The 26,040-nt window shown below is 50.3% G+C and overlaps 1 protein-coding gene and 3 long non-coding RNA genes across 6 annotated transcripts in view; 2 read left to right on the top strand and 2 right to left on the bottom strand.

Moving 5' to 3' along the window:
* The window catches only part of LOC148638367 (uncharacterized), a 244,654-nt gene that overhangs the window by 171,803 nt on the left and 46,811 nt on the right, over positions 1-26,040 (top strand). The window lies entirely within an intron of this gene.
* Positions 1-26,040, top strand: part of LOC148638370 (uncharacterized) — a 29,448-nt gene that overhangs the window by 2,046 nt on the left and 1,362 nt on the right. Inside the window, exons 1-4 of one of the 3 annotated variants that reach the window (XM_088623372.1) lie at positions 17,012-17,047; positions 19,315-19,388; positions 20,238-20,308; positions 25,097-25,252. In XM_088623372.1, the coding sequence (XP_088479498.1) occupies positions 20,238-20,308; positions 25,097-25,252 (227 nt within the window). In that variant the 5' untranslated portion in view covers positions 17,012-17,047; positions 19,315-19,388. Of the gene's footprint in view, positions 1-17,011; positions 17,048-19,314; positions 19,389-20,237; positions 20,309-25,096; positions 25,253-26,040 lie in introns of those variants that run through there. The other 2 variants (XM_088623373.1, XM_088623371.1) reach the window with 2 other exon arrangements.
* On the bottom strand, positions 2,382-3,011 carry LOC148638371 (uncharacterized). Its single transcript, XR_015931058.1, has 2 exons — positions 2,884-3,011; positions 2,382-2,712 (listed from the first exon to the last, which is right to left on the bottom strand). It is a non-coding gene; the product is annotated as an uncharacterized LOC148638371 (long non-coding RNA).
* Positions 4,556-26,040, bottom strand: part of LOC148638368 (uncharacterized) — a 51,246-nt gene continuing 29,761 nt past the window's right edge. The window contains exon 3 of the long non-coding RNA XR_015931052.1: positions 4,556-4,630. This is a non-coding gene — a long non-coding RNA (uncharacterized LOC148638368). The remainder of the gene's footprint in view (positions 4,631-26,040) is intronic.

Below are 26,040 nucleotides of genomic sequence, written 5' to 3'. Positions count from 1 at the left end.
TCTGCAAAGAATAAAACACGTGTTCTCACCCGTTAACACTGTGCAGAGCAAGAAGGAATTCAATGAGTTAACACTGTACAGAACCGGACTCACTGTTCACACTCGCATTGACACTGTACTGACCAACAGGACTCGTGTCGACACCGTTCACACTCGAATCGACGCAGCTCACACTCGTGTTGACACTTGACACTCGTATCCAGTAATGATTGCCCAACCCACCACTTAGCAGAGCTCCCGGTGGTGGGGCTGTGGTCCAGGGGCTCTGCCCCGACTTCACCTCGCACTGACCTAGCAAGCCCACGCACCACAGGCGTCTCGCCCCCCCCCCGCCGCTGCCGTTTGAGCCCTGCGAGCCCTTACACGCGAGAAGGCAAAACCTACTTCCGCCCGCGGGCCCGGGATCCTGGATCACGGAGTAGTGGAATTCCTGCGTTGCCGCGGTTCCTGAAAGAGAGATAACGGTCAGGGAAGCGTCGCTGAAGACGCGCGGCAGGTAGGGATAACGGTCAGGGAGGGGGCCGTGTCGGCCACCCGCAGGCCGCAGAGGCAGCAGGTTCGGGATCGTTCCACGCGGCCGAGAGAGAGGGGAAAGAGACGCGACATTTCGACTGTGGTCTTTTCCGGCTTCACGCGCCCGAAGGAGGCTCCGCGGCCGAAACGCCGCGTCTCTTTTCCTGTCCTTCCAGCGCAGGGATAAACCTTGACCTGCTCCGCTGCGGGTGAAGACAAAGTCGGTGTCGCTGGGTTTTTAAAAAAAACCCGCAGAGCCACTTCATACTTCTGACGACGATGGAAGGGGAATATTTACAAGTCCTGTTCTAAAAGGTCTTCGGATCTCACCGTTACCAGCTGGGAGTGGGGTTTGCGCCAGACAGTTGTCGGAGTCCGTTTTCTCCAGGCGTTCTGAAACAACCCAAAACACAGGGTGTGAGACCGCAGTTGTGAAATGAGTTGAAAGCCGATCGTGGGCCGCCCGTTTGCTAACTGAACCAGGCTTGCTCAGGCCGGATCCATTAAAACCCACAAACTTCATGAATTGATACTTGAGCTTGCGTTGTCCTGTTCTGGGAGCGACCAGCTTTGACTTTGCTGGACCTTTTATTGACCATCATATCGGACTGCTCCAGTGAGAACTCAGCATTACAGATCTCTCAAGGTCAAACTCACAGAAGAGCCACAGAGACAGAGACAGGATCAGAGACACAGCGGAGAGTCAGGACAGTGAAGGAGTCCTCATGGAGGAGATCAGATACACTGAGAGAAGAGCCACAGACAGAGACAGGATCAGAGACACAGGAGAGAGTCAGGACAGTGAAGGCTTCCTCATCGAGGAGATCAGATACACAGAGAGAAGAGCCACAGACAGAGATAGGATCAGAGACACAGTGGAGAGTCAGGACAGTGAAGGAGTCCTCATGGAGGAGATCAGATACACTGAGAGAAGAGCCACAGACAGAGACAGGATCAGAGACACAGTGGAGAGTCAGGACAGTGAAGGCGTCCTCATGGAGGAGATCAGATACACTGAGAGAAGAGCCACAGACAGAGACAGGATCAGAGACACAGGGGAGAGTCAGGACAGTGAAGGAGTCCTCATGGAGGAGATCAGATACACAGAGAGAAGAGCCACAGACAGAGACAGGATCAGAGACACAGCGGAGAGTCAGGACAGTGAAGGTGTCCTCTACTTAAATTATTACATTTTACACAATTTGAGCTCATTTTAAAAAGTAAAAGGTAATGAAAGGAATGCATTTTCATAAGAAAGATAATACCGATATGCATGTGATAATCTTCCTTATATCATGTAGTGTGTCATTTGGACACTTTGTGGGCTTGAAATACAAAGAAAATCATGTTCTATGGTACAAGATAAATACAAAACTTAAGCTTTTATTTTAATTAGATTTGTTTATTAAGCATAAGCAATGATTTATTACATTAATATATGTGAAAATAATATTTAAGCATCATACGTTTAGTATATTTAGTCCCTAATGCTGAAAGAAATGATCATTTGTTTAACATGCACGGGTCTGTCTCAAAGGATGCAGTGCTCCTGAAAGGGCTCTCAAACCCTGCATTTCAGATGCCTAGCTGTATCCCTCACATGTGGCACCTCAGAATGACTTCTAACCTTACCTGTGGTGTCTTCAGTCCCTATTGCTCAATGCATGGTGTACGTACTACATACATGTGTCTTGAGAATGAGGAATGGGCCCCTGAGACAGTCATTTGCCTGTTTCACAAATGATCGTATTTTACTAGAGATTCTGTTTGCGATTCAGATGTGCATTCGGATTTATTGGTACATGCCCAGGGCAGTAAGCAGTCTGAGGATTTATTTCCAGACAGCATAGAGCAGTGAAGCAGTGAAGTAGTGCATAAAGCATAAGCAATCATTTATTACATTAATATATGTGAAAATAACATTTTAGCATCATGCGTTTGGTATATTTAGTCCCTAATGCCAAGGACTCCAGCAGTCTTACAACCACTGCCCTTTTTGCCTCGCCAGACACGATCTCTATTCTGTTGTAATCCACGATGTTCTTCAGGTGATTTATCATGTCCTTCCTCGCCTGTTGAGAGGCCATCCTGATCTCTTCTGCCGTGGCGTGCTTCATACATGCCCTCTTCAAGTGAGCAGGAAGCTGATCAAAAGTATTCAGGCACGTCTTGCACACCAGGGGAATCCTCGTGGGTTTCCTTTGAAAATAAATAATACCATCTGTGTATAGAAACAAGCTAAGACTGATTTCTTAAATTATCCTTAATTTTCTCTCTCATAGTTTGAGCATAATGATTTTATTGTATTTATATAAGAATTGCTCATTGCTCCAAAATAAATAATGGTTTCATAAAAAAGTGAACACTTACTTGGTCTCAGTCACAGACTTTCCAATAGAAGCCATTGTGGAGTTCAGCAACTGCAGGTCCTAGAAGTGGGGAAGGAATTTTAAAAGAGAAATTGAATTACAAAACAGAAGGAATGGCTGAGGGATCACTGAAATATATATATATACAAATTCCAAAGACTGAGTCCATATCTCCTTTAGGTGAGGACAGACTGGATCAAACAAAAACAACATTTGAAGTGAATTGCAAATGTATTGAGTTGTGATGCAACTGTAACTTGAACCTAACATGACTGGGGCGTGCATTTTTGAAATTGCATTTTCACAGCTGAAATACAAAATGAAGCTGATCACAGTCCAAACTCAAGGTATTGTTGTAAAACTAAATATTCAACATGTTTCTACCTGTCCCTTTTCAGCTCACTCAGAAGTCCACAGCCTGCAGCCTGGTGCCTCTCTGTCTCCCCCCTCCACACTGCTGGTCCAGTGGAGGTGCTGTTTGATCCTGCAGGATCTGTCCAGTATCGTATAGTCTTACTGAGCAGCGCAGGGCTCCCTGGCCCCAGGTACGAACAGTGAGTGTCAGTGCAGAACAGCTCTCTGACACTTCGCTCCCTCACTCCAGCTGATCAGGGCAACGATACAGTGAGGGACCTTAAGGGAAGCAGTATCAGCACTGTGATCGTCACTGTGGGTGGTAAGCAGGTCTACAGTAGGGTCACTAGAGGGCTCTATATTCTTGACAGAGTGTGTTCTTCTATCATCCTCTGTCCTGATTGTCTTTCAGCTCACAGAGACACTGTCACCCTGCAGCCTGAAGCCTCTCTGTCTGTCCCTCTGTTCACTGGAGAGCCAGTGGAGGTGCTGTTTGATCCTGCAGGAGGTGGAAACTGGACCTCAGTGTGTTCTGTCCAGAACAGCACAGCCAGCTGTGTCCCCCAGTACAGTTTTTATTTTTATTTTTGATGATTAGCCATATGTTGATTACAATATTGTACATAATGTATAATTTGAACTCAATATTTTTCAGGAGTGAATGATTGTATATTTTCAGAATAAATTTCGAAACCAAAATATTGTCCCTCGATCTCTGTCTCTCTCTCCTCCTGCTGTCTGTCTGTCCCTGCCTCTCTGTCTCTCTCTCTCTCGGTTTGTTTGTCCCTCAATCTCAATCTTTCTCTTTGCCCGCTGTCTTTCTGTGCCTTCATCTCTGTCTCTCTCTCCTTCCTTTCTGTCTGTCTCTCTGTCTGTCCTGCGTTGTCCCAGCTGGGTCTGTCTCCCCGACTCTCTGCCTTCAGCTCTGTTCGCCGATGTCCCACCAGCCCGTCTCTCTCACAGCCTGTCTCTTGACTTGCAGGAGGAAGAGGAGGTGGAGACAGCTCCTCCGGCAGGAGAGAGGAAGAAGGTCAGTGCTGGTCCCACCCTGCCTCCTGTCCTGTCTGTGGTGGAGTTTCGCCGTCTTGTCTGTCCCTGGGTCTCAGTGTCTCTCTCTCGTTCAGCCCTGTCTGTCAGTGTCTCTCTCCTCTTCCTCTCTGTCCTGTGGTGTCCAGGCAGTGTGTCTCTCTCCTCCTCCTCCTCTCTGTCCTGTGGTGTCCAGTGGGTCAGTATTAGTGGGCTACACCCAGGCTCACTCACTGTGAGTGTGATCTCAGCAGTCTCTGCTCTTGGGACACTTGACTCACCTGTCTCTCTCTTTCTCTCCCTGTGCTGTCCCTCTCCTGCCCCCTCTCTCCCTCCTCGGACTCCAGCTGGAGGAGGTCCAATCACCACTTCCTGTGGGACAGAAGAAAAAGAAGGTGGGTAATGCTCTGATCCTCTCTTTACTCCTGTCTAGTGTCCAGTCAGTGTGTCTGTATGAACCCCTCTCTCTCTCAGTGCAGTGTTCATGTACTGGAGTGTCCAGTCAGTGTGTCTGTATGAACCCCTCTCTCTCTCAGTGCAGTGTTCATGTACTGGAGTGTCCAGTCAGTGTGTCTGTATGAACCCCTCTCTCTCTCAGTGCAGTGTTCATGTCCTGGAGTGTCCAGTCAGTGTGTGTGTATGAACCCCTCTCTCTCTTAGTGCAGTGTTCATGTCCTGGAGTGTCCAGTCAGTGTGTCTATATGAACCCCTCTCTCTCTCAGTGCAGTGTTCATGTCCTGGAGTGTCCAGTCAGTGTGTCTGTATGAACCCCTCTCTCTCTCTCTCAGTGCAGTGTTCATGTACTGGAGTGTCCAGTCCGACTCTTAACGTGACTCTCCTGTCTCTGCTTCAGAAGCGCCGATGAGCCTTTTTAAAGTCCCTGAGCTGCGTGTCGGTGGAGACAGATGATCAGGACGAGCCGATGGAGGCGGCGGAGACCGTCAGTCAGGAGAGGTTGAGCGAGTGAGAGGAGGAGCAGGCTGCCGGGAAGGACAAGAAGAAGAAGAGGAGATGCAGGTGAGCAGACGGGGGGGCGCCGCCCGGTCATGTCTGTGACTCAAGGAGGAGTCTCCTCTTGCTGTTTGATGTCATGGTGACGTCTGTGTCTGTGTCCCTCACACCTGCAATAACAATATTCTTTCCAGGTTCCTTTCCTGGTTCTGTGCCTGCTAAGATCTAGACTGGACTGGACCGGACCGGACCGGAGCCGAGGGACCCCAGACTGGGCTTGACCGAAGCAGAGGGACCCCAGACTGGGCTGTACTGGAGCTGAGGGACCCCAGACTGGGCTGTACTGGAGCTGAGGGACACCAGACTGGACTGGACTGGAGCTAAGGGGCCCCAGTCTGTGCTGGACCGAAGCTGAGGGACCCCAGACTGTGCTGGACCGAAGCTGAGGGACCCCAGACTGTGCTGGACCGAAGCTGAGGGGCCCCAGACTGCGCTGGACTGAGGCTGAAGGGCCCCAGACTGGACTGAAGCTGTAGGGCCCCAGACTCATCTGGACTGAAGCTGAAGGACCCCAGACTGGACTGGACTGGAGCTGAGGGGCCCCAGTCTGGACTGGACCGAACCTGAGGGACCCCAGACTGTGCTGGACCGAAGCTGAGGGGCCCCAGCCTGGACTGGACCGAAGCTGAGGGGCCCCAGCCTGGACTGGACTGGAGCTGAGGGGCCCCAGCCTGGACTGGACCAAAGCTGAGGGACACCAGACTGGACTGGACCGAAGCTGAGGGCCCCAGTCTGGACTGGACCGAACCTGAGGGACCCCAGACTGTGCTGGACCGAACCTGCGGGACCCCAGCCTGGACTAAACTGGAGCTGAGGGGCCCCAGCCTGGACTGGACTGGAGCTGAGGGGCCCCAAACTGGACTGGACTGGAGCTGAGGGGCCCCAGACTGGACTGGACTTTTGTTAAGCATCAATAAAATTTTTTTAAAAAAAATCTGTTTAGCTTTTTGTTTTTTCCCTCCCCCCCCCCCCCAAGGTTTCTGCTGGGAGAGGTGTTAGTGGGGCCAGCAGGGGGCGCTCTCACCCTGCGGTCTGTGTGAGTCCTGATGCCCCAGTATAGTGACGGGGACACTGGACTGTAAACAGGCGCCGTCCTTCAGATGAGACGTCAAACCGAGGTCCTGACTCTCTGTGCTCATTAACAATCCCGGGGTGTTTCTGGAGAAGAGTAGGAGTGTTACCCCAGTGTCCTGGCCTGATTCCCCCCCTGGTCTTGACCCATCATGGCCTCCTAATCACCCCCCCTCTCTGAACTGGCTCCATCCCTCTGCTCTCCTCCCAACTGGGAGCTGCTGTGTGCTGAGCGGACTGGAGCATCATCCAGGTGGGGGCTGCACACTGGGGGGACTGGAGGGGATCACCCTGACCTGGGAAGAGCTCTGAGGGGAGAGTCCAGACTTATTAATTATTATTATTATTCGTGCTGCACTGGGCTTCAGTCCTGGCAGTGAGAGGGGGACTCTGTGATCAGTACAGATACTTATGACTGTCTAATAATACACGATAGAAATGGAAAACAGGGTAGCGCTGTAGTCTCTTCGAAACGTTTTGAACTGTCAGAAGAAGTTTTCAGAACCCGGACTCGTGAAGGTACAGGTCTTCTCCCATCGTCCGGAGCAAGGTGTATCGTGTCCTGGTGATTTCTCCCGTTTCGAATGGAGTTTAATGTCGCGTTTCTACTTTATTAGAGAGAGGCACTGAACTTTGGGGAACGTGACATCCACCCAGTATTACTAGTAGGTTGATAAATATAAATGTTCTTTTTCCCCCCGTATTATACCTCGCGAAATATAATATGTGTGTGTGTCCTGTGATGGACTGGTGTCCTGTCCAGGGTGTGTGTGTCTTTGTGTCCTGTGATGGACAGATGGTGCCCAGCCTGGACACCCATGAGACACTGGCTGTGATGGACTGGTATCCTGTGAAGGACTGGTGTCCTGTCCAGGGTGTGTGTGTGTCCTGTGATGGACTGGTGGATCACAATATTAATTCTCCTCCTTGATTCCCTCCTTCATCGGCAGAGTGAAAGCGGGACACGGCAGTAAAAGCTCAGCCCTGCGGGTGGTGGTCCTCTCGGCCACACGGGGGCGCTGTGGCCCCACGGGGGGGGTTATGTTCAAGTCCCGCTGGGAATCGCACCGACGCGGCGGAGCTCGTGAACGTCCCAGACACCAAGAAAACGAGAGAGAGAAAAAAGGTCGTTTTCGGGGTTCAAGAAGCAACCCCGAGATTCAGGGAGTTTCCCCGCTGAGCTTACTCTGCCGAAAACACGCAGGTTTTATTTTTTTCCCGTGCCCCCCCCTCACACAGGCCGTTTCTGTAGCGTGAAGTTGTGTTTTTTTGCGCGGCGGTCGGTGAAGGGCGAAATTTAATTTATTTTTTTCCCACGGTTTGAAACAGAAACAGCCGGGTGGTGTTGTAGAGAGGTCGACGTGCCTGGTCTTCCTCGTCTGCGAAGCCCGTTTTTTTTGGGGGGGTCGTGAGGTCCCACGCAGCGCTCGGAAAAGAAAATGGCGTCTCTTTTCCCCGCAGGACGGGGGGGACCCGTGTTTTTTGGACGTGGCGTGGCCCGAAATTTCCGCCCTTGGCCGCTAGAGGGGGGTGGAGGTTGGTCTTTCTTTGACTTGGGGGTAGGGGGGGGGATGCTAATTTCACTGAACCCCACCCCACGGAAACCCGTGTTGGACGTGGGGGTGCTGAATGCGCCCTCGACGTGATTTTGTCTTTAAATTCAAGTGCAGCTTTTGTCACCCTTGGGCCGGAAACAGCTGGACCCGTTTCCCCTGCCTGTCCGAGGTGGCGACTACCGGGGTCGTACAGGGACACCCGGCTGGCCGCTGAGAGTTGGAAAAATAAAATGTCCACCTAAAAAAAAACAACCGCGAAAAATGTCGGCCATTTTTGTTTCGCGGCCGAGCCGTGATCGCGTCGGGGGCGACGTCACGGGGGCGTCACAATGAGCCGCCTGACGTCACAGAGCGGCGGATTCTAGCGGGGGGCGGCGCCGGAGCCCCATGAGCTCAGAGGAGTGAAGAGAGAGGAGGAGGAAAGGACTATATAGCGCTTTCTAAACACGTGGTTCTTCCAAAAAAGATTCAAGGGTTACTTCGACTTCAATCAAATAATAGTTTCAGCTTCAGATTCACTCTGAAGTATCCCCGTGAAATCGGTAAGTCAGTTAAAAATGCCGCTGTCAAGAAATAACAAAATAAGTTGAGAAATAAGTTGTTTTTTTTTTTCCGTTACTCCACTCTTATGGGTGTGATCGTGCTGTAAAAAGATATTGAGAGGAGGTGCACCTCTACACAGAGAGTGGTGGGGGTGGGAAACAAGCTGCCCAGCCCTGTGGTTGAAGCCGATACCCTGGCTTCTCTCCAGACACAGCTGGGTGAGCTCCTCCAGTCAGGACAGGAGGGTCTACTGTACACAGAGAGTGGCGGGGGTGTGGAACAAAGCTGATACCCTGGCTCCTCTCCAGACAGAGCTGGGTGAGCTCCTCCAGTCAGGACAGGAGGCTCTTCTGTACACAGAGGGGGGTGGGGGTGGGGAACAAGCCGCCCAGCTGTTTGGCTCCGCCCCCTCCCCTCCCCTCTGTGACTCTGCTTGTCTCGGCAGGACGATGGACCGACAGAGATGCCGCACGGCCGTGCGCGGTCGCAGCAGGACCCGGGCCCGGCGAGGCGTCGTAAGTCCACCCCTCCCGCCCTCCGTCCAGTGTCCAGTGTCCAGCCCTCCTCCGACTGGCCTCTCCGCCCCCAGCAGCGCTCGCTGTATTATAATAATAATAATAAACTTCACTGATAGAGCACCTTTCACACACATAGCAGCGCAAAGCGCTTGACAGACCAGGTCTCAAGGTAACACCTCCAGACGAGGAGAGACACTTCCAGTGGTGATCTTGACTGAGGACACGCCTCGGCTCAAGAGACAGGGTCGCGGGTCTGAGGAAAACCAAGCTGCAGGTCCATTATGGCCTTCAGAGAGCACAGATTTCCTCTGAACGTCCCACACTCTTCCTGGACACACTGTAGAGACTCACCTGTCCAGACTCTTACTGGACACACTGTACACACTCACCTGTCCAGACTCTTACTGGACACACTGGTCAGACTCACCTGTCCAGACTCTCACTGGGCACATTGTAGAGACTCACCTGTCCAGACTCTTACTGGACACACTGGTCAGACTCACCTGTCCAGACTCTCACTGGACACACTGTACACACTCACCTGTCCAGACTCTCACTGGACACACTGGTCAGACTCACCTGTCCAGACTCTCACTGGACACACTGGTCAGACTCACCTGTCCAGACTCTTACTGGACACACTGTACACACTCACCTGTCCAGACTTTCACTGGACACACTGTCCACACTCTCACTGGACACACTGTACACACTCACCTGTCCACACTCTCACTGGACACACTGTACACACTCACCTGTCCACACTCTCACTGGACACACTGTAGAGACTGCCCAAGGCCTCTAGTCTCGACACGACTGGGCTGGGCTATGTGGTCAGAGCTGTCTCGGAGATGAGCAGTTTGGCGTCTTCACAGGTCACACCGGTCAGGCCGAACCCGGACTGGCAGCGGGAGAGGTCCCGGCCCAAGTCCCGGTGCTTTTCCGTAAGTCTGACCCGGTCGCCTTCCGCGAGACTGGACTGGCCGCCCTGTGGTGGGCCCGGTGCCCCACATCTACCCTACAGCTCCCCCCACTGACCCCTAAACTCCCGATACCCTACAGCTCCCCACTCTGACCCCTAAACTCCCGATACCCTACAGCTCCCCACACTGACCCCTAAACTCCCGATAACCTACAGCTCCCCCCACTGACCCCAAAACTCCCGATACCCTACAGCTCCCCACACTGACCCCTAAACTCCCGATACCCTACAGCTCCACACTCTGACCCCTAAACTCCCGATACCCTATAGCTCCCCACACTGACCCCTAAACTCCCGATACCCTACAGCTCCCCACACTGACCCCTAAACTCCCGATACCCTACAGCTCCCCACTCTGTCCCCCACAGTCCTGATGGCCGAGAGGTCTCTGCTTGCTGTAGTGATTGAGTGAGCTCTGTGGACCTGACCTCTGTCTTGTGTCCTCGTTTCCAGCGTCTCCTAGTGGTCCGGCATTTCACCAGAGCTGAAGGTGAGATCTGGGGAGGAGACAGAGCACCCCCTAACACCCCTGAGCTGGGTTACAGGGTAAGACAGCTTCTTACTGTTGGACATAGCTGTCCACACTCTTACTGGACACACTGGACGCACTCGCCTGTCCAGACTCTTACTGGCAACTGGACACACTCACCTGTCCAGACTCTTACTGTCCACACTCGCCTGTCCAGACTCTTACTGGACGCACTGGACACACTCACCTGTCCAGACTCGTACTGTCCACACTCACCTGTCCAGACTCTCACTGGACACACTGTCCACACTCACCTGTCCACACTCACTGGACACACTGTCCACTCTCACCTGTCCACACTCTTACTGGACACACTGTACACACTCACCTGTCCACACTCACTGGACACACTGTCCACTCTCACCTGTCCACACTCTTAGTGGACACACTGTACACACTCACCTGTCCAGACTCTTACTGGACACACTGTACACACTCACCTGTCCGGACTCTTACTGGACACACTGTACACACTCAGCTGTCCACACTCTCAGTGGACACACTGTACACACTCATCTGTCCAGACTCTCACTGGACACACTGTACACACTCACCTGTCCGGACTCTTACTGGACACACTGTACACACTCACCTGTCCAGACGTAGTCTCTGCTCCTCATCCCCCCTGCGTTGTGTCTCCCCCTCTCCCCGCTGGACAGAATCCTGTGGTGTCTTCGTGTCTCCCCGAGCTCGTCCAGAAGCTGGAGAGGGCGGCCGAGCTGCAGCTGGAGCTCCCGGTGTCACCCGGCTCGTCCCGCTCGAGCTCGCCCAACTCGTTCCGCTCGGTGTCCCCTCCCTCCTCGCCCGAGAGCCTCCTCCGCTCACCGCCCCCGGCCCCCCCCCTCCGGTCCCCTCAGGCCCCTGCCCGCCCCGCCCCGCCGCCCCCCCTTCCTCGCCGCCATGCCCCTCGAGCCCCCCCTGCTGCCCGGGGCGGTGCCCCTGCCCCTGCCCCCGCCCGTCCTGCCCCCCATCGCCCGCCCGGCCCCGCCAGGCCCCGCCTGGGGCTCCCCGGTGGGGAGGGCAAGGAGAGAGGCTGAGATGTCTGACGAGGCAAGTGGGGCAGAGTCTGTCCGTCTATCCGTCCATCTGTCTGTGTGTCCTTCTGTCCTTCTGTCCGTCTATCCTTCAGTCCATCTGTCCATCTGTCCTTCTGTCCATCTGTCTTTCTGTCCTTTTCTGTCTTTCTGTCCATCAGTCCATATGTCCTTTTCTCTGTCTCTGTCATCTGTCCATCTGCACTTCTCTCTTTCTGTCTTTCTGTCCTTCTGTCTGAGTCTCTGTGTCTGTCCCTCTCTCCCTGTCTCTCTCCCTCTCTCTTTCCATGTCTCCCTGCTCTCTGTCTGTCCTGCATTGTCCCAGCTGGGCCTGTCTCCCTGTGTCTCTCCGTGTGTCTCCCTGCTCTCTGTCTGTCCTGCATTGTCCCAGCTGGGCCTGTCTCCCTGTGTCTCTCCGTGTGTCTCCCTGCTCTCTGTCTGTCCTGCGTTGTCCCAGCTGGGCCTGTCTCCCTGTGTCTCTCCGTGTGTCTCCCTGCTCTCTGTCTGTCCTGCGTTGTCCCAGCTGGGTCTCCCTCCCTGTGTCTCTCCGTGTGTCTCCCTGCCTGTCTCTCTGTCTGTCCTGCGTTGTCCCAGCTGGGCCTGTCTCCCTGTGTCTCTCCGTGTGTCTCCCTGCTCTCTGTCTGTCCTGCGTTGTCACAGCTGGGTCTCTCTCCCTGTGTCTCTCCGTGTGTCTCCCTGCTCTCTGTCTGTCCTGCGTTGTCCCAGCTGGGCCTGTCTCCCTGTGTCTCTCCGTGTGTCTCCCTGCTCTCTGTCTGTCCTGCATTGTCCCAGCTGGGTCTCTCTCCCTGTGTCTCCCTGTCTGTCCTCTCTGTCTTTCCTGCGTTGTCCCAGCTGGGCCTGTCTCCCCGGCTCTCTGCCTTCAGCTCTGTTCGCCGATTTCCCGCCAGCCCTTCTCTCTCTCAGCCTGTCTCTTGACTTGCAGGAGGAAGAGGAGGTGGAGACAGCTCCTTCGGCAGGAGAGAGGAAGGAGGTCAGTGCTGGTCCCACCCTGCCTCCTGTCCTGTCTGTGGTGGAGTTTCGCCGTCTTGTCTGTCCCTGGGTCTCAGTGTCTCTCTCTCTTTCAGCCCTGTCTGTCAGTGTCTCTCTCGGCCTGCTGTCTGTCTGTCCCTGCCTCTCTGTCTCTCTCTCTTTCAGCCCTGTCTGTCAGTGTCTCTCTCCTCCTCCTCTCTGTCCTCAGTGTGTCTCTCTCCTCCTCCACTCTGTCCTGTGGTGTCCAGGCAGTTTGTCTCTCTCCTCCTCCTCCTCTCTGTCCTATGGTGTCCAGTGGGTCAGTATTAGTGGGCTACACCCAGGCTCACTCACTGCGAGTGTGATCTCAGCAGAGTCTCTGTGCTCTTGGGACACTTGACTCACCTGTCTCTCTCTTTCTCTCCCTGTGCTGTCCCTCTCCTGCCCCCTCTCTCCCTCCTCGGACTCCAGCTGGAGGAGGTCCAATCACCACCTCCTGTGAGACAGAAGAAAAATAAGGTGGGTAATGCTCTGATCCTCTCTTTACTCCTGTCCAGTGTCCAGTCAGTGTCCAGTCAGTGTCCAGTCAGTGTCTCTGTATGAACCACTCTCTCTCTCTCAGTGCAGTGTTCATGTACTGGAGTGCCCAGTCAGTGTGTCTGTATGAACCCCTCTCTCTCTCAGTGCAGTGTTCATGTACTGGAGTGTCCAGTCAGTCAGGGTGTCTGTGTGAACCCCTCTCTCTCTCAGTGCAGTGTTCATGTACTGGAGTGTCCATTCAGTGTATCTGTATGAACCCGTCTCTCTCTCAGTGCAGTGTTCATGTCCTGGAGTGTCTAGTCAGTGTGTCTGTATGAACCCCAGTGTCCAGTCCGACTCTTAACGTGACTCTCCTGTCTCTGCTTCAGAAGCGCCGATGCGCCTTTTTAAAGTCCCTGAGCTGCGTGTCGGTGGAGACAGAAGATCAGGACGAGCCGATGGAGGCGGCGGAGACCGTAGCTCAGGAGAGGAGGAGCGAGGGAGAGGAGGAGCAGGCTGCTGGGAAGGACAAGCAGAGGAAGAGGAGGTGCAGGTGAGCAGACAGGGGGGCGCCGCCTGGTCGTGTCTGTGATTCAAGGAGGAGTCTCCTCTTGCTGTTTGATGTCATGGTGACGTCTGTGTCTGTGTCCCTCACACCTGCAATAACAATATTCTTTCCAGGTTCCTTTCCTGGTTCTGTGCCGGCTAAGATCTGGACTGGACTGGACTGGACTGGAGCTGAGGGACACCAGACGACTGGACTGGAGCCTAGGGACACCAGACTGGACTGGACCGGAGCTGAGAGGCACTAGACTGGACTGGACTGGAGCTGAGGGACCCCAGACTGTGCTGGACCGAAGCTGAGGGACCCCAGTCTGTGCTGGACCGAAGCTGAGGGACACCAGACTGTGCTGGACCGAAGCTGAGGGACCCCAGTCTGTGCTGGACCGAAGCTGAGGGACCCCAGACTGTGCTGGACTGAAGCTGAGGGGCCCCAGACTGGACTGGACTGGAGCTGAGGGGCCCCAGACTGGACTGGACTGGAGCTGAGGGACACCAGACTGGATTGGACTGGAGCTGAGGGACACCAGACTGGACTGGACTTTTGTAAAGCATCAATAAAATGTTTTTAAAAAAAATCTGTTTAGCTTTTGGTTTTTTCCCTCCCCCCCCCCCCCAAGGTTGCTGCTGGGAGTGGTGTGAGTGGGGCCAGCAGGGGGCGCTCTCACCCTGCGGTCTGTGTGGGTCCTGATGCCCCAGTATAGTGAAGGGGGACACTGGACTGTAAACAGGCGCCGTCCTTCGGATGAGACGTCAAACCGAGGTCCTGACTCTCTGTGCTCATTAACAATCCCGGGGTGTCTCTGGAGAAGAGTAGGGGTGTTACCCCAGTGTCCTGGCCTGATTCCCCCCCTGGTCTTGACCCATCATGGCCTCCTTATCACCCCCCTCTCTGAACTGGCTCCATCCCTCTGCTCTCCTCCCCACTGAGAGCTGCTGTGTGCTGAGCGGACTGGAGCATCATCCAGGTGGGGGCTGAACACTGGGGGGACTGGAGGGGATCCCCCTGACCTGGGAAGAGCTCTGAGGGGAGAGTCCAGACTTATTAATTATTATTATTATTCGTGCTGCACTGGGCTCCTGTCCTGGCAGTGAGAGGGGGACTCTGTGATCAGTACAGATACTCATGACTGTATAATAATACACGATACAAATGGAAAACAGGGTAGCGCTGTAGTCTCTTCGAAACGTTTTGAACTGCCAGAAGAAGTTTTCACAACCCGGACTCGTGAAGGTACAGGTCTTCTCCCTTCGTCCGGAGCAAGGTGAGAGGCCACCCCCTCGTGGCGCAGTATCCCCGATGCACCCCCCCACCACCACCCAAAACGACACACACTTCTGTGACGATTGGGAGACCCCGGTTCGACCAGCCCCTGTGGTGGAGGAAACGACCCGCTGGAGAGAACACGCAGACTCCACACAGAAGGGTCACCTCGGCATTTATTCTAACAGCAAAACAACACCAGAGAGAAACGGTCTCCGAAAGAGAAGCGTACACCGGGAAAAACACGACGGGGTCATTACAAATGGGAATAGGAGTTCTTTGTTTCCGGACGTCAGTTATATCGTGTCCTGGTGATTTCTCCCGTTTCGAACGGAGTTTAATGTCGCGTTTCTACTTTATTAGAGAGAGGCACTGAACTTTGGGGAACGTGACATCCACCCAGTATTACTAGTAGGTTGATACATATAAATGTTCTTTTTCCCCCTGTATTATACCTCGTGAAATATAACGACGGCCAACTCCTTAAGTCGAAATTTAAACCCTTCTCACGCTACAAGACAGTCCGTCAACATCGCCGCGGCCCGAAGCGCGACCTTCGGTATGACGTTGGCCGAAGGGGGTAGGGTAAGGACGTCACAGCCGGGGGAAGCCCCTATCACGTGAGAGGGGTGCGGCGGGCGACGAGCCCCCGGGGGCGAAGAGAAGCTGATTTGCGTGGGGTGTGGAAACACTACACGACCGGGCAAGCGAGCCGTTTTTTTTTGTTTTGTTTTTTCCAGAACATCAGAACAACCGCAGAGATGACCATCGATCCACCTCCGGACGTTTCCTTTTTTGTCCTCTTTGGCCTCCAAAATAAAAAAAAACTGGAATCCATCGTGGCGTTGCCAAATTAAAACGTCAACCACTTTTCGGGCTTTCGTGCTGTCCATGATGAAACCGTCATGGTTGTGTAAGGATACGTTACGTCACAGACCGGCGGCGCTCGGGCGTGAGGAGTGTCGTTACTTTTTTGAAACGGGCACGTCAGACAAGATCTCTGACAAGATCTCCGAAAAACCCAAACCTGTAAGATTCAATTTCAATTCAGTTTTTTTTATATAGCACCTTTCACAACAAGAATGCCCCAAGGCCCCGAACAAAGGAGTTGTTCCACACCCCCGCCACCCTCTGTGTACAGTAGAGCCCCCTGTCCTGACTGGAGGAGCTCACCCAGCTGTGTCTGGAGAGAAGCCAGGGTATCGGCTTCAACCACAGGGCTGGGCGGCCTGTTCCCCACCCCCACCCCCTTCTGTGTACAGAAGAGCCTCCTGTCCTGACTGGAGTGATAGTAGAGACGGGGTTCATGGGTTATCTGGAGGGGGACTTCGCTCCAACAAAACGCCCAGCCCTGCTGCTCCTACCTCGGACGGAAGACACTTTCCCCAGCTGCTTCATCGTCTTCTCCCTGCGGGAGACCGGCCGCCTGCCGGATCGGGGGGCGCTGTCGCCGGGGCGGGCCGCGGCCCCCACGTCGAGGGGCTTTCGGGGGGGGGGCGCCCCGCTCGTCGTCGGCACCGGCGCCGCGTTCTCTGCCGCCGCCAGCACCGCCACCACCGGCGTCGGGCCGCGGGCCTCACCTGGAGGCAACACACCGGCTTCTTTTAACAGATCACCTCGGGAATCGGGAACAACGGAGCTGTGTGCGGCCGTCTGTACGGAGGGGTTCAGCGCGGGGGGGCTCCGGGCTCGGGTCTGGACCCGGGGGGGGGGACTGTCTGTGTGGAGTCTGCATGGTCTCCCTGTGTTCTCCGGGTCCAAAGACAGGCTTTTGGGCTAATTGGCTTCTGGGAAAACTGGACCTGGTGTGTGTGTGTGTCCTGTGATGGACTGCTGTCCTGTCCAGGGTGTGTGAGTGAGTGTGTCTGTGTGTCCTGTGAGGGACTGGTGTCCTGTCCAGGGTGTGTGAGTGTGTGTGTGTGTCCTGTGAGTGACTGGTGTCCTGTCCAGGGTGTGTGTGTGTCTGTGTGTCCTGTGATGGACAGATGGTACCCAGCCTGGACACCCATGAGACACTGGCTTCCTCAGAAGACTCTCACACTGTCCCTAACCCGGGTCCAGAAGAAACTACAGTGATCTATAATTCCTGCGCCTCGGAAGGGGTTATGACGTCTATGTCCGGCGCCCGCGCCCGCGGACTGGCGGTTCGTCGTCGCGCTCCGCAGCTCGAGCTTCGGTGCGAGGCAGGGCGGGAGGGAGTCGATGTGGCCTCGGCGCCATCTTTGTTGGTGAGTCAATTGTGACCGTTGCGGTACAATAAACCATCAATAAATCTTTTCCCACCCCGACAAGTATTTCTGTCGCGGCCCACGTCCCTTACAATCGACAAACTATAAAAAAACAGTAGGCCTTCGCAACATTACACGCCATTTTTTTTTATTTTAAACGTCCGTTAGATACGCAGTTGGCTCGAAACCTGTCTTAACCTCGCCGGCGTCTTTATACCGGCAAGTGAATTTTATTTGGGGTCCCTCAGAATTGTGACAGAAATGTCAGTGAACCACAATAAAAAACGAAACTTTTTTTTAAAGGCGATCAATGGATTTTAAGAGTAACCGTGTAGCGACTGACGTAAGGAAAAAAAAGGTTATCTTTCCCTACGAAGACGTTTTGGTACAGGACTTTCTTTAAATATCAGTTGTGCATAGCGTTTTACAAAAAGTTGATGATGATCTTGGAGATAATTGCAAAGGAAAATTGAGATAACTACCAAAACATTACGTGTGAAACGACAGGACAGAACTTTGAACCCACAAAGAAACAAAGGTATGAAATATTGCCTCGTCATGGGGGGTTGATAATTGTAATAAGTGTTCCTAATTTTCGTAAAGAAATTTATATTATGGGAGTCACACGTGAGATTTAGTGTATATACGTTTCATATTGTGCATATATACGGGGTTAAAAAGTGGAATGAGTATGATTATAAACTCGTGTGTCCTATAATCAGATAATTTTTGAACAAGCTTTGATTAGACAGGTGAAAAACAACATCAGATCCTTGTTTTTAATATATTCTTAGGTCTGAATATCAGCTTCTCCCCTCTGGCCAACATTTCAGGGCTCCCAGATGTAGATCCCAAATTGAAACAAATATTCATTTGTTACTCTTATTAAGACAGTTAATAGAAGTGAGTGACCAGGGTAAATAAAGGTGGGTCAGTGTAAACTGTTTATTCTGGACCAGACTTCGTCATGTGTGATATGTCATGACTTCTTATATTAAGTTTTATCTTTATATTTAGTTATACATGTGTAATAGATGCGATGTGTGTCCATAAAAATGTTTCTCCAGGGGAAAATCAAGTTGGTTTTAAAACCGTGTTTCCTTTTTAGGGTACGTTTGCATTCCAAGTGTGGGGTTTTTGCCTTTTTATCATATTTCGGATGTGAATCCGTGGTATTTTTGCCGAGACAAGTTGCCTTTCTTATACGCGGAGGGATCTGCTCGTGAGATGTCCGCTCGGTCCATTTCTGAGCTCAGTATAAGGTGTAGAAAGCATGACTGTCATCATAACCCGCCTCTCACCCTGGCCCGAGCCTGAAGCACGCCCCCTAGTGCAGGGTTAGAGGTGTGGAATAATGTTGTGACTATTGCTTCATCAATAACATGCTGATTGCATGTTTCTAGATGGGTATAACAGAGATCTCAACTACTGAGGGGCCTTATTAATAATTGCTTACACTTATATAGCGCTTTTCTGGACACTCCACTCAAAGCGCTGCACAGGGAATGGGAAATCCCACTGCCGCCACCAATGTACAGCCCCAACCTGGATGATGCGACGGCAGCCATAGTGCGCCAGAACGCTCCCCACACAGCAGCTCTCAGTGGGGAGAAGAGCAGAGGGATGAAGCCAGTTCAGAGAGGGGGGTTATTAGGAGGCCATTATTGGTAAGGGCCAATGGGAAATTTGGCCAGGACGCCTGGGTTACACCCCTACTCTTTTCGAGAGACGCCCTGGGATTTTTAATGACCACAGAGAGTCAGGACCTCGGTTTTACATCTCATCCGAAGGACTGCGCCTGTTTACAGTATGGTGTCCCTTGTCACTATACTAGGGTATCAGACCGCAGGGTGAGCGCCCCCTGCTGTCCCACTAACACCTCTTCCACCTCTTATTAGCCAGTGAAAAATGGTAGCTTCCTCAGAGACACCGCAGGAAGACAGGAGTTTGTGATGAAAGTTCGAGAGGGATGGCCACACCCTAGTTCGGTCAGACTCGGCTGTCGATATTTTAGCAATCACTCCTGACTCCTCTCCTGAAACACTGTCAATACTGCACGTGATCCCCCTCTCTCCCTCGCGTCCCTCTCCCACCCCGTCTCCACCTGTGTAGCTGCCCCCCCTGGTCACTCCTCCTCGCTGTGCAGGGGGGGTCCCAGCCTCCTCGTCCTCTGGCCAGGAGCCCTCAGCCAAGAGGGTTCAGCCAGATCATCACTCCATGATCCTTTCAGTATGCTAAATTCCTGGTGTTGTTTTTTTTCTCCCCAGAAAACTGACTGTCCTCCCCACCTCTGCGCTAAGTGGACGATGAAGTCAGGTTCCAGTGTGCCTGGTGTTTTCAGGTAATACTTCAGACTGGTCGGCCTCACCTCAGGGTGTCTGGGCGTTTGATATTATACAGTTGCAATGCTGAGGCCTGTGACTGTGATGCTGTAAGGCTACAGGAGTCTCTCTGGAGATCCTGAGTGATTTTTGGCGTTCGTGCGGAAACACAGCCCCACCCTCCCGCAGTGTCCAGTCCGCAGAATTTCCTGGAGACGTGGTCTCGCCGATGGGCGACCCCGCCAGCGAGAGACTAGCTTTAGGCAGGATGTTCTGTACGGTTCAGTTAATTAGACGCGCACAGATGTTGAGCTCATCGTCCTTTTAATTGTGCCATCTATGCTAACTGTAGCCGAGATCGAACTATCAAGGTGACAGATCAATAATTTTAAATTAAATAGATGCATGATATTGCTAGCGCTGATGCAAGAGGCAAGTCAGAGGAACTGAACACAGAATGGATAGGAGTCGCAGTGAGTGAGAGAGGAATGAGCTAAATTATTTAAGAGGATTAAAACACTGAAGAACAGTAGACACAGTGAGAGAGAGGAGATCACAGGAAATACCTCAGTAACAAACATACTAACACACAGGACAGGAGACACAGCGAGAGAGAGGAGATCACAGAGAATCCCTCAGTAACAAACCCACAGGACAGGAGACACAGCGAGAGAGAGGAGATCACAGGAAATACTTCAGTTTTAAGTGCAGACAACCGGACAGGAGACAGAGTGAGGAAGAGTAAATGAAACACAGTAGGATTGATAGGAGACGGGTTATGAAGAGATGGGACACACAGAGATGGAGAGAAGGGAGGCAACAGTTGAACTCGCTGGCTGAGTTAATTGACGCTGCTGTTTCTTTGGCAGATGAAGTCGGGGTCCAGAATTTCGCTGACGTGGCAGAACCGTCCCAGATCGGTCTCCTCCCATTCCTGCAGGTCAGTGCCCCTTCAGTCAGACCCTGTGTTCGGGGAGACACACAGGGAAGTCGCACACTGTGACAAAAGGCTCCAGAGACATCGCTGAACCACAGAATAGCTCTTGAGCATTTGTGCACCTTTTGGAATTCTTCACGTATAGTGAAAGGTGAAAATAAAACCAAGAATGGGTGACGCGTCTTTACACAGAGGCGGGTGGGGAACAAGCTGCCCAGCCTTGTTGTTGATGCCGATACCCTGGCTTCTCTCCAGATACAGGTGGATTAAATCATGGGTCCAATTAATCACTAACTACTAGACAGGCTTGAAAAACCGAATGGCGTTCTCTCGTTTTTAACCTTTCTTCAGTTCTTAGAAAACCTGCACGCAGAAAAAAAATAATTTGCATTGTTTTACTACTTCCAACGGTCAGGTCTGTGGGTATTTAAATCTGACTAGAATGTGTATTGTTCAAAATCTCTTGTTCACTATCAGTGTTGTTGTTTTTAGTGTCATTCTCATTACTCCTGTGGGTTTTATACTGTGGTAAAGAGTTAAAAAAGTCCTCACTTTGTGCTGCTCTCGGTTTGTTGACTGTGGCGTACTCCACATCACTGTTGGGTAGTGTGATGTCTGTAGAGAACAGGATACGGGTCAATACTTATGTTAACTTATACTATACAGGATAAGACTTACATTAACACCATACTGAACATCAGGGCTCACTGTTCACACGCGTATTGACACTGTTCAGACGACAGGACTCACTGTTCACGCTTGTATTCACGCTGTACACAACAGCAGGACTCACTATTATTACAAATGTTCACACTTGTGTTAAAACTGGACAGAGCAGCAAGAAGTTATCATGATGTTTTATTTCTGCTAGTTTAATAGATAGAAGTAAAAGATCCTCACTTTGTGCGGCTCGGGGTTTGTTGACTATGGAGTATTCAACAGCAGTATCTGTCTGTGTTAATTCTGCAAAGAATAAAACACATGTTCTCACCCGTTAACACTGTGCAGAGCAAGAGGGAATTCAATGAGTTAACACTGTACAGAACCGGACTCACTGTTCACACTCGTATTGACACTGTACAGAACCGGACTCACTGTTCACACTCGTATTGACACTGTACTGAACAACAGGACTCACTGTTCACACTCGTATTGACACTATACTGAACAACAGGACTCACCGTTCACACTTGTATTGATACTTTTTTGATCAACAGGACTCAGTGTTCACACTCATGTCGACACTTATCACACTCGTATTGACACTGTACTGAACAACAGGACTCATTGTTCACACTCGTATTGACACTATACTGAACAACAGGACTCACCGTTCACACTTATATTGATACTTTTTTGATCAACGGGACTCACTGTTCACACTCGTGTCGACACTGTTCACACTCGTATTGACACTGTACTGAACAACAGGACTCATGTCGACACCGTTCACACTCGAATCGACGCTGCTCACACTCGTGTCGACACTTGACACTCGTATCCAGTAATGATTGCCCAACCCACCACTTAGCAGAGCTCCCATTGAACTGGCCCTGATTATACAATGCAAGGAGAAGTCTTCTAAGCCAATACTTGTAACCAGAAAGAGGCTGTATTTCAATTATACAATATACAAAGCAATACCATTTAACACAAAGATATATTCCACAGCTCAGCATGCACATGATGAGATTCTTGATATTAGATTAATAAAAACGATATCAATGCACTGAGAGACGCTTAAGAATAAAGATGCATCTACCTGACTGCATATTAGTTTTAAAAGGTTATCAGCAAATGCATTTAAAAGTAAAAAATGTAAAGTCTTACCTCTTGATCGTAGTGGTGATTCAATATCCAGGACCTTAGTCAAGTCTCAGAGTTACTGTACCTCCTGTCTCGATTGCAGGTGAAAAGTGAAAGGTATATTGCACTCAGCAGAAAGTGACACCGAGCAAAGACTCCACCTCTCCCAGAAAACAGCACTTCCCTTTGGCAAAGCAGTGGGTGGAGGAAGCCTTTGCTACCATTATCAAACACAGAAATCGTTATAATTTAATTTTAAAAACATGGCTAAGCATGGGTTTAAAGTATATTCAACAGTGCAGGTGCATTCAAAGAAATAGAGTTTCCCAAGCCCTCGGAAAGAATTACCATTTCCAAAGATGTCTAGTCTCAAGCATTAACATCCAAAGTACCTGTCTTAGCTGGGGCAGGAAGTTTGCCAAGCCACCTGAAAGAATTACCATTTCAAAAGATGTCTGTTGTAAGCCAGGTTCAATCATTACCATCCAAAGAATCGGTCTTCCCTTGGGGCAAGAGGGTTTCCTGTGTGTCTAGGATGTGTACTTCCCTTAAATAAAGGATGAATATGGGTACCATAGGTATTAAATCTCCCAAAGCTCAGAGTTAAACTAAAAAACCCTTGGTGAGTGTGTTATAACATGGATGGGTATTTATAGTCCAGTGCCTCCTATTTTACTAGAGATTCTGTTTGGGATTCAGAACTCGGGATCAAAATACTCCTAGGTACAGAGTAATTTTCACACCTTCCTGCTACCATGATCAGAGCAGTATTAGATTAAATTTGTCATTTAATGGATGCCCAGTTTTTAACAATCATTTTCATTTGAACTTACTTTTTTCAAAGAAGGATCTGAGGTTCACTTCTTGAATTAAATCTTTTGACAAGAGGTAAGACTTCTATTTTACATTTAAACCCATGTTTAGCTGTGTTTTTTAGATTTATCTGAACCAATTTCTGTGTGTGATAATGGCCTTGAATTCTGACAACATCACACTAAATTACATGATATAAAACAGCTAATGTTTCTAGAGATAAAGTTTCTGGGATGCTTCTAATTACTTTGCATTACCAGGGACAGTTTAATTCACCTTGTACAGTACTGAAAGACCAAAATGCTTTTTTTAAAAGTTATTTAACATTTTATAGAACTTTGTCTACTATGGCAACATGATGAGCTTGGTGAAACTTGGAAAAATACTGCTTGGCCACAAAGATAGGATAAAGGTTTATCTTTTGCACCTACCTGCCCCCCAGGGAAGGCCAATGCTTTATACGTTGATGGTTCCCTACAGTAGACTGTACCTTATCTTCAAAGGTAATGTATATTGACCGAAATCAGTTTTGGAATCCAATCTACTGACGAGATGGAGCACATCCTTTTTTCAGGATTTTAGCATCATACGTTTAGTATATTTAGTCCCTAATGCTGAAAGAAATGATCATAGAACATTTGGACACTTTGTGGGCTTGAAATACAAAGAAAATCATGTTCTATGGTACAAGATAAATACAAAACTTAAGCTTTTATTTTAATTAGATTTGTTGTTAAAGCATAAGCAATGATTTATTACATTAATATATGTGAAAATAACATTTAAGCATCATACGTTTAGTATATTTAGTCCCTAATGCTGAAAGAAATGATCATTTGTTTAACAAGCACGGGTCTGTCTCAAAAGATGCAGTGCTCCTGAAAGGGCTCTCAAGCCCTGCATTTCAGATGCCTAGCTGTATCCCTCAGAATGACTTCTAACCTTACCTGTGGTGTCTTCAGTCCCTATTGCTCAATGCATGGTGTACGTACTACATACATGTGTCTTGAGAATGAGGAATGGGCCCCTGAGACAGTCATTTGCCTGTTTCACAAATGATCGTATTTTACTAGAGATTCTGTTTGGGATTCAGATGTGCATTCGGACAGCAATCCCTTTCAAGAAATGATACGTTCTGGATGAGGTCAGAGGTGCTGGAACACTGTATTTAGGATGTGTTTGCAGTGACTGTGTGTCTCCTGCTTCAACGCAGTGATATATAGATGTGCTCCTGTAATTTATTGGTACATGCCCAGGGCAGTAAGCAGTCTGAGGATTTATTTCCAGACAGCATAGAGCAGTGAAGCAGTGAAGTAGTGCATAAAGCATAAGCAATCATTTATTACATTAATATATGTGAAAATAACATTTTAGCATCATACGTTTAGTATATTTAGTCCCTAATGCCAAGGACTCCAGCAGTCTTACAACCACTGCCCTGTTTGCCTCGCCAGACATGATCTCTATTCTGTTGTAATCCACGATGTTCTTCAGGTGATTTATCATGTCCTTCCTCGCCTGTTGAGAGGCCATCCTGATCTCTTCTGCCGTGGCGTGCTTCATACACGCCCTCTTCAAGTGAGCAGGAAACTGATCAAAAGTATTCAGGCACATCTTGCACACCAGGGGAATCCTCGTGGGTTTCCTTTGAAAATAAATAATACCATCTGTGTATAGAAACAAGCTAAGACTGATTTCTTAAATTATCCTTAATTTTCTCTCTCATAGTTTGAGCATAATGATTTTATTGTATTTATATAAGAATTGCTCATTGCTTGGTCTCAGTCACAGACTTTCCAATAGAAGCCATTGTGGAGTTCAGCAACTGCAGGTCCTAGAAGTGGGGAAGGAATTTTAAAAGAGAAATTGAATTACAATACAGAAGGAATGGCTGAGGGATCACTGAAATATATATATATACAAATTCCAAAGACTGAGTCCATATCTCCTTTAGGTGAGGACAGACTGGATCAAACAAAAACAACATTTGAAGTGAATTGCAAATGTATTGAGTTGTGATGCAACTGTAACTTGAACCTAACATGACTGGGGCGTGCATTTTTGAAATTGCATTTTCACAGCTGAAATACAAAATGAAGCTGATCGCAGTCCAAACTCAAGGTATTGTTGTAAAACTAAATATTCAACATGTTTCTACCTGTCCCTTTTCAGCTCACTCAGAAGTCCACAGCCTGCAGCCTGGTGCCTCTCTGTCTCCCCCCTCCACACTGCTGGTCCAGTGGAGGTGCTGTTTGATCCTGCAGGATCTGTCCAGTCTCGTATAGTCTTACTGAGCAGCGCAGGGCTCCCTGGCCCCAGGTACGAACAGTGAGTGTCAGTGCAGAACAGCTCTCTGACACTCCGCTCCCTCACTCCAGCTGATCAGGGCAACTACACAGTGAGGGACCTTAAGGGAAGCAGTATCAGCACTGTGATCGTCACTGTGGGCGGTGAGCAGGTCTACAGTAGGGTCACTAGAGGACTCTATATTCTTGACAGAGTGTGTTCTTCTATCATCCTCTGTCCTGATTGTCTTTCAGCTCACAGAGACACTCACCCTGCAGCCTGAAGCCTCTCTGTCTGTCCCTCTATTCACTGGAGAGCCAGTGGGGGTGCTGTTTGATCCTGCAGGAGGTGGAAACTGGACCTCAGTGTGTTCTGTCCAGAACAGCACAGCCAGCTGTGTCCCCCAGTACAGTTTTTTTTATTTTTGATGATTAGCCATATGTTGATTATAATATTGTACATAATGTATAATTTGAACTCGATATTTTTCAGGAGTCTCAATCTGAAAATGATTGTATATTTTCAGAATAAATTTCGAAACCAAATTATTGTCCCTCGATCTCTGTCTCTCTCTCGTCCTGCTGTCTGTCTGTCCCTGCCTCTCTGTCTCTCTCTTTCAGCCCTGTCTGTCAGTCTGTCTGTCCCTCGATCTCTGTCTCTCTCTCTCCTTCCTCTCTCTCTCTCGGTTTGTTTGTCCCTCAATCTCAATCTTTCTCTTTGCCTGCTGTCTTTCTGTGCCTTCATCTTTGTCTCTCTCTCTCCTTCCTTTCTGTCTGTCTCTCTGTCTGTCCTGCGTTGTCCCAGCTGGGCCTGTCTCCCCGGCTCTCTGC

This window comes from Lepisosteus platostomus, assembly GCF_059453375.1.
Source record: "Lepisosteus platostomus isolate fLepPlt1 chromosome 5 unlocalized genomic scaffold, fLepPlt1.hap1 SUPER_5_unloc_1, whole genome shotgun sequence".
NCBI classification, from domain to species: Eukaryota; Metazoa; Chordata; class Actinopteri; order Semionotiformes; family Lepisosteidae; genus Lepisosteus; species Lepisosteus platostomus.
Note: the sequence above shows the minus strand (reverse complement) of the source record. Positions and strands in the feature narration are given on the sequence as shown.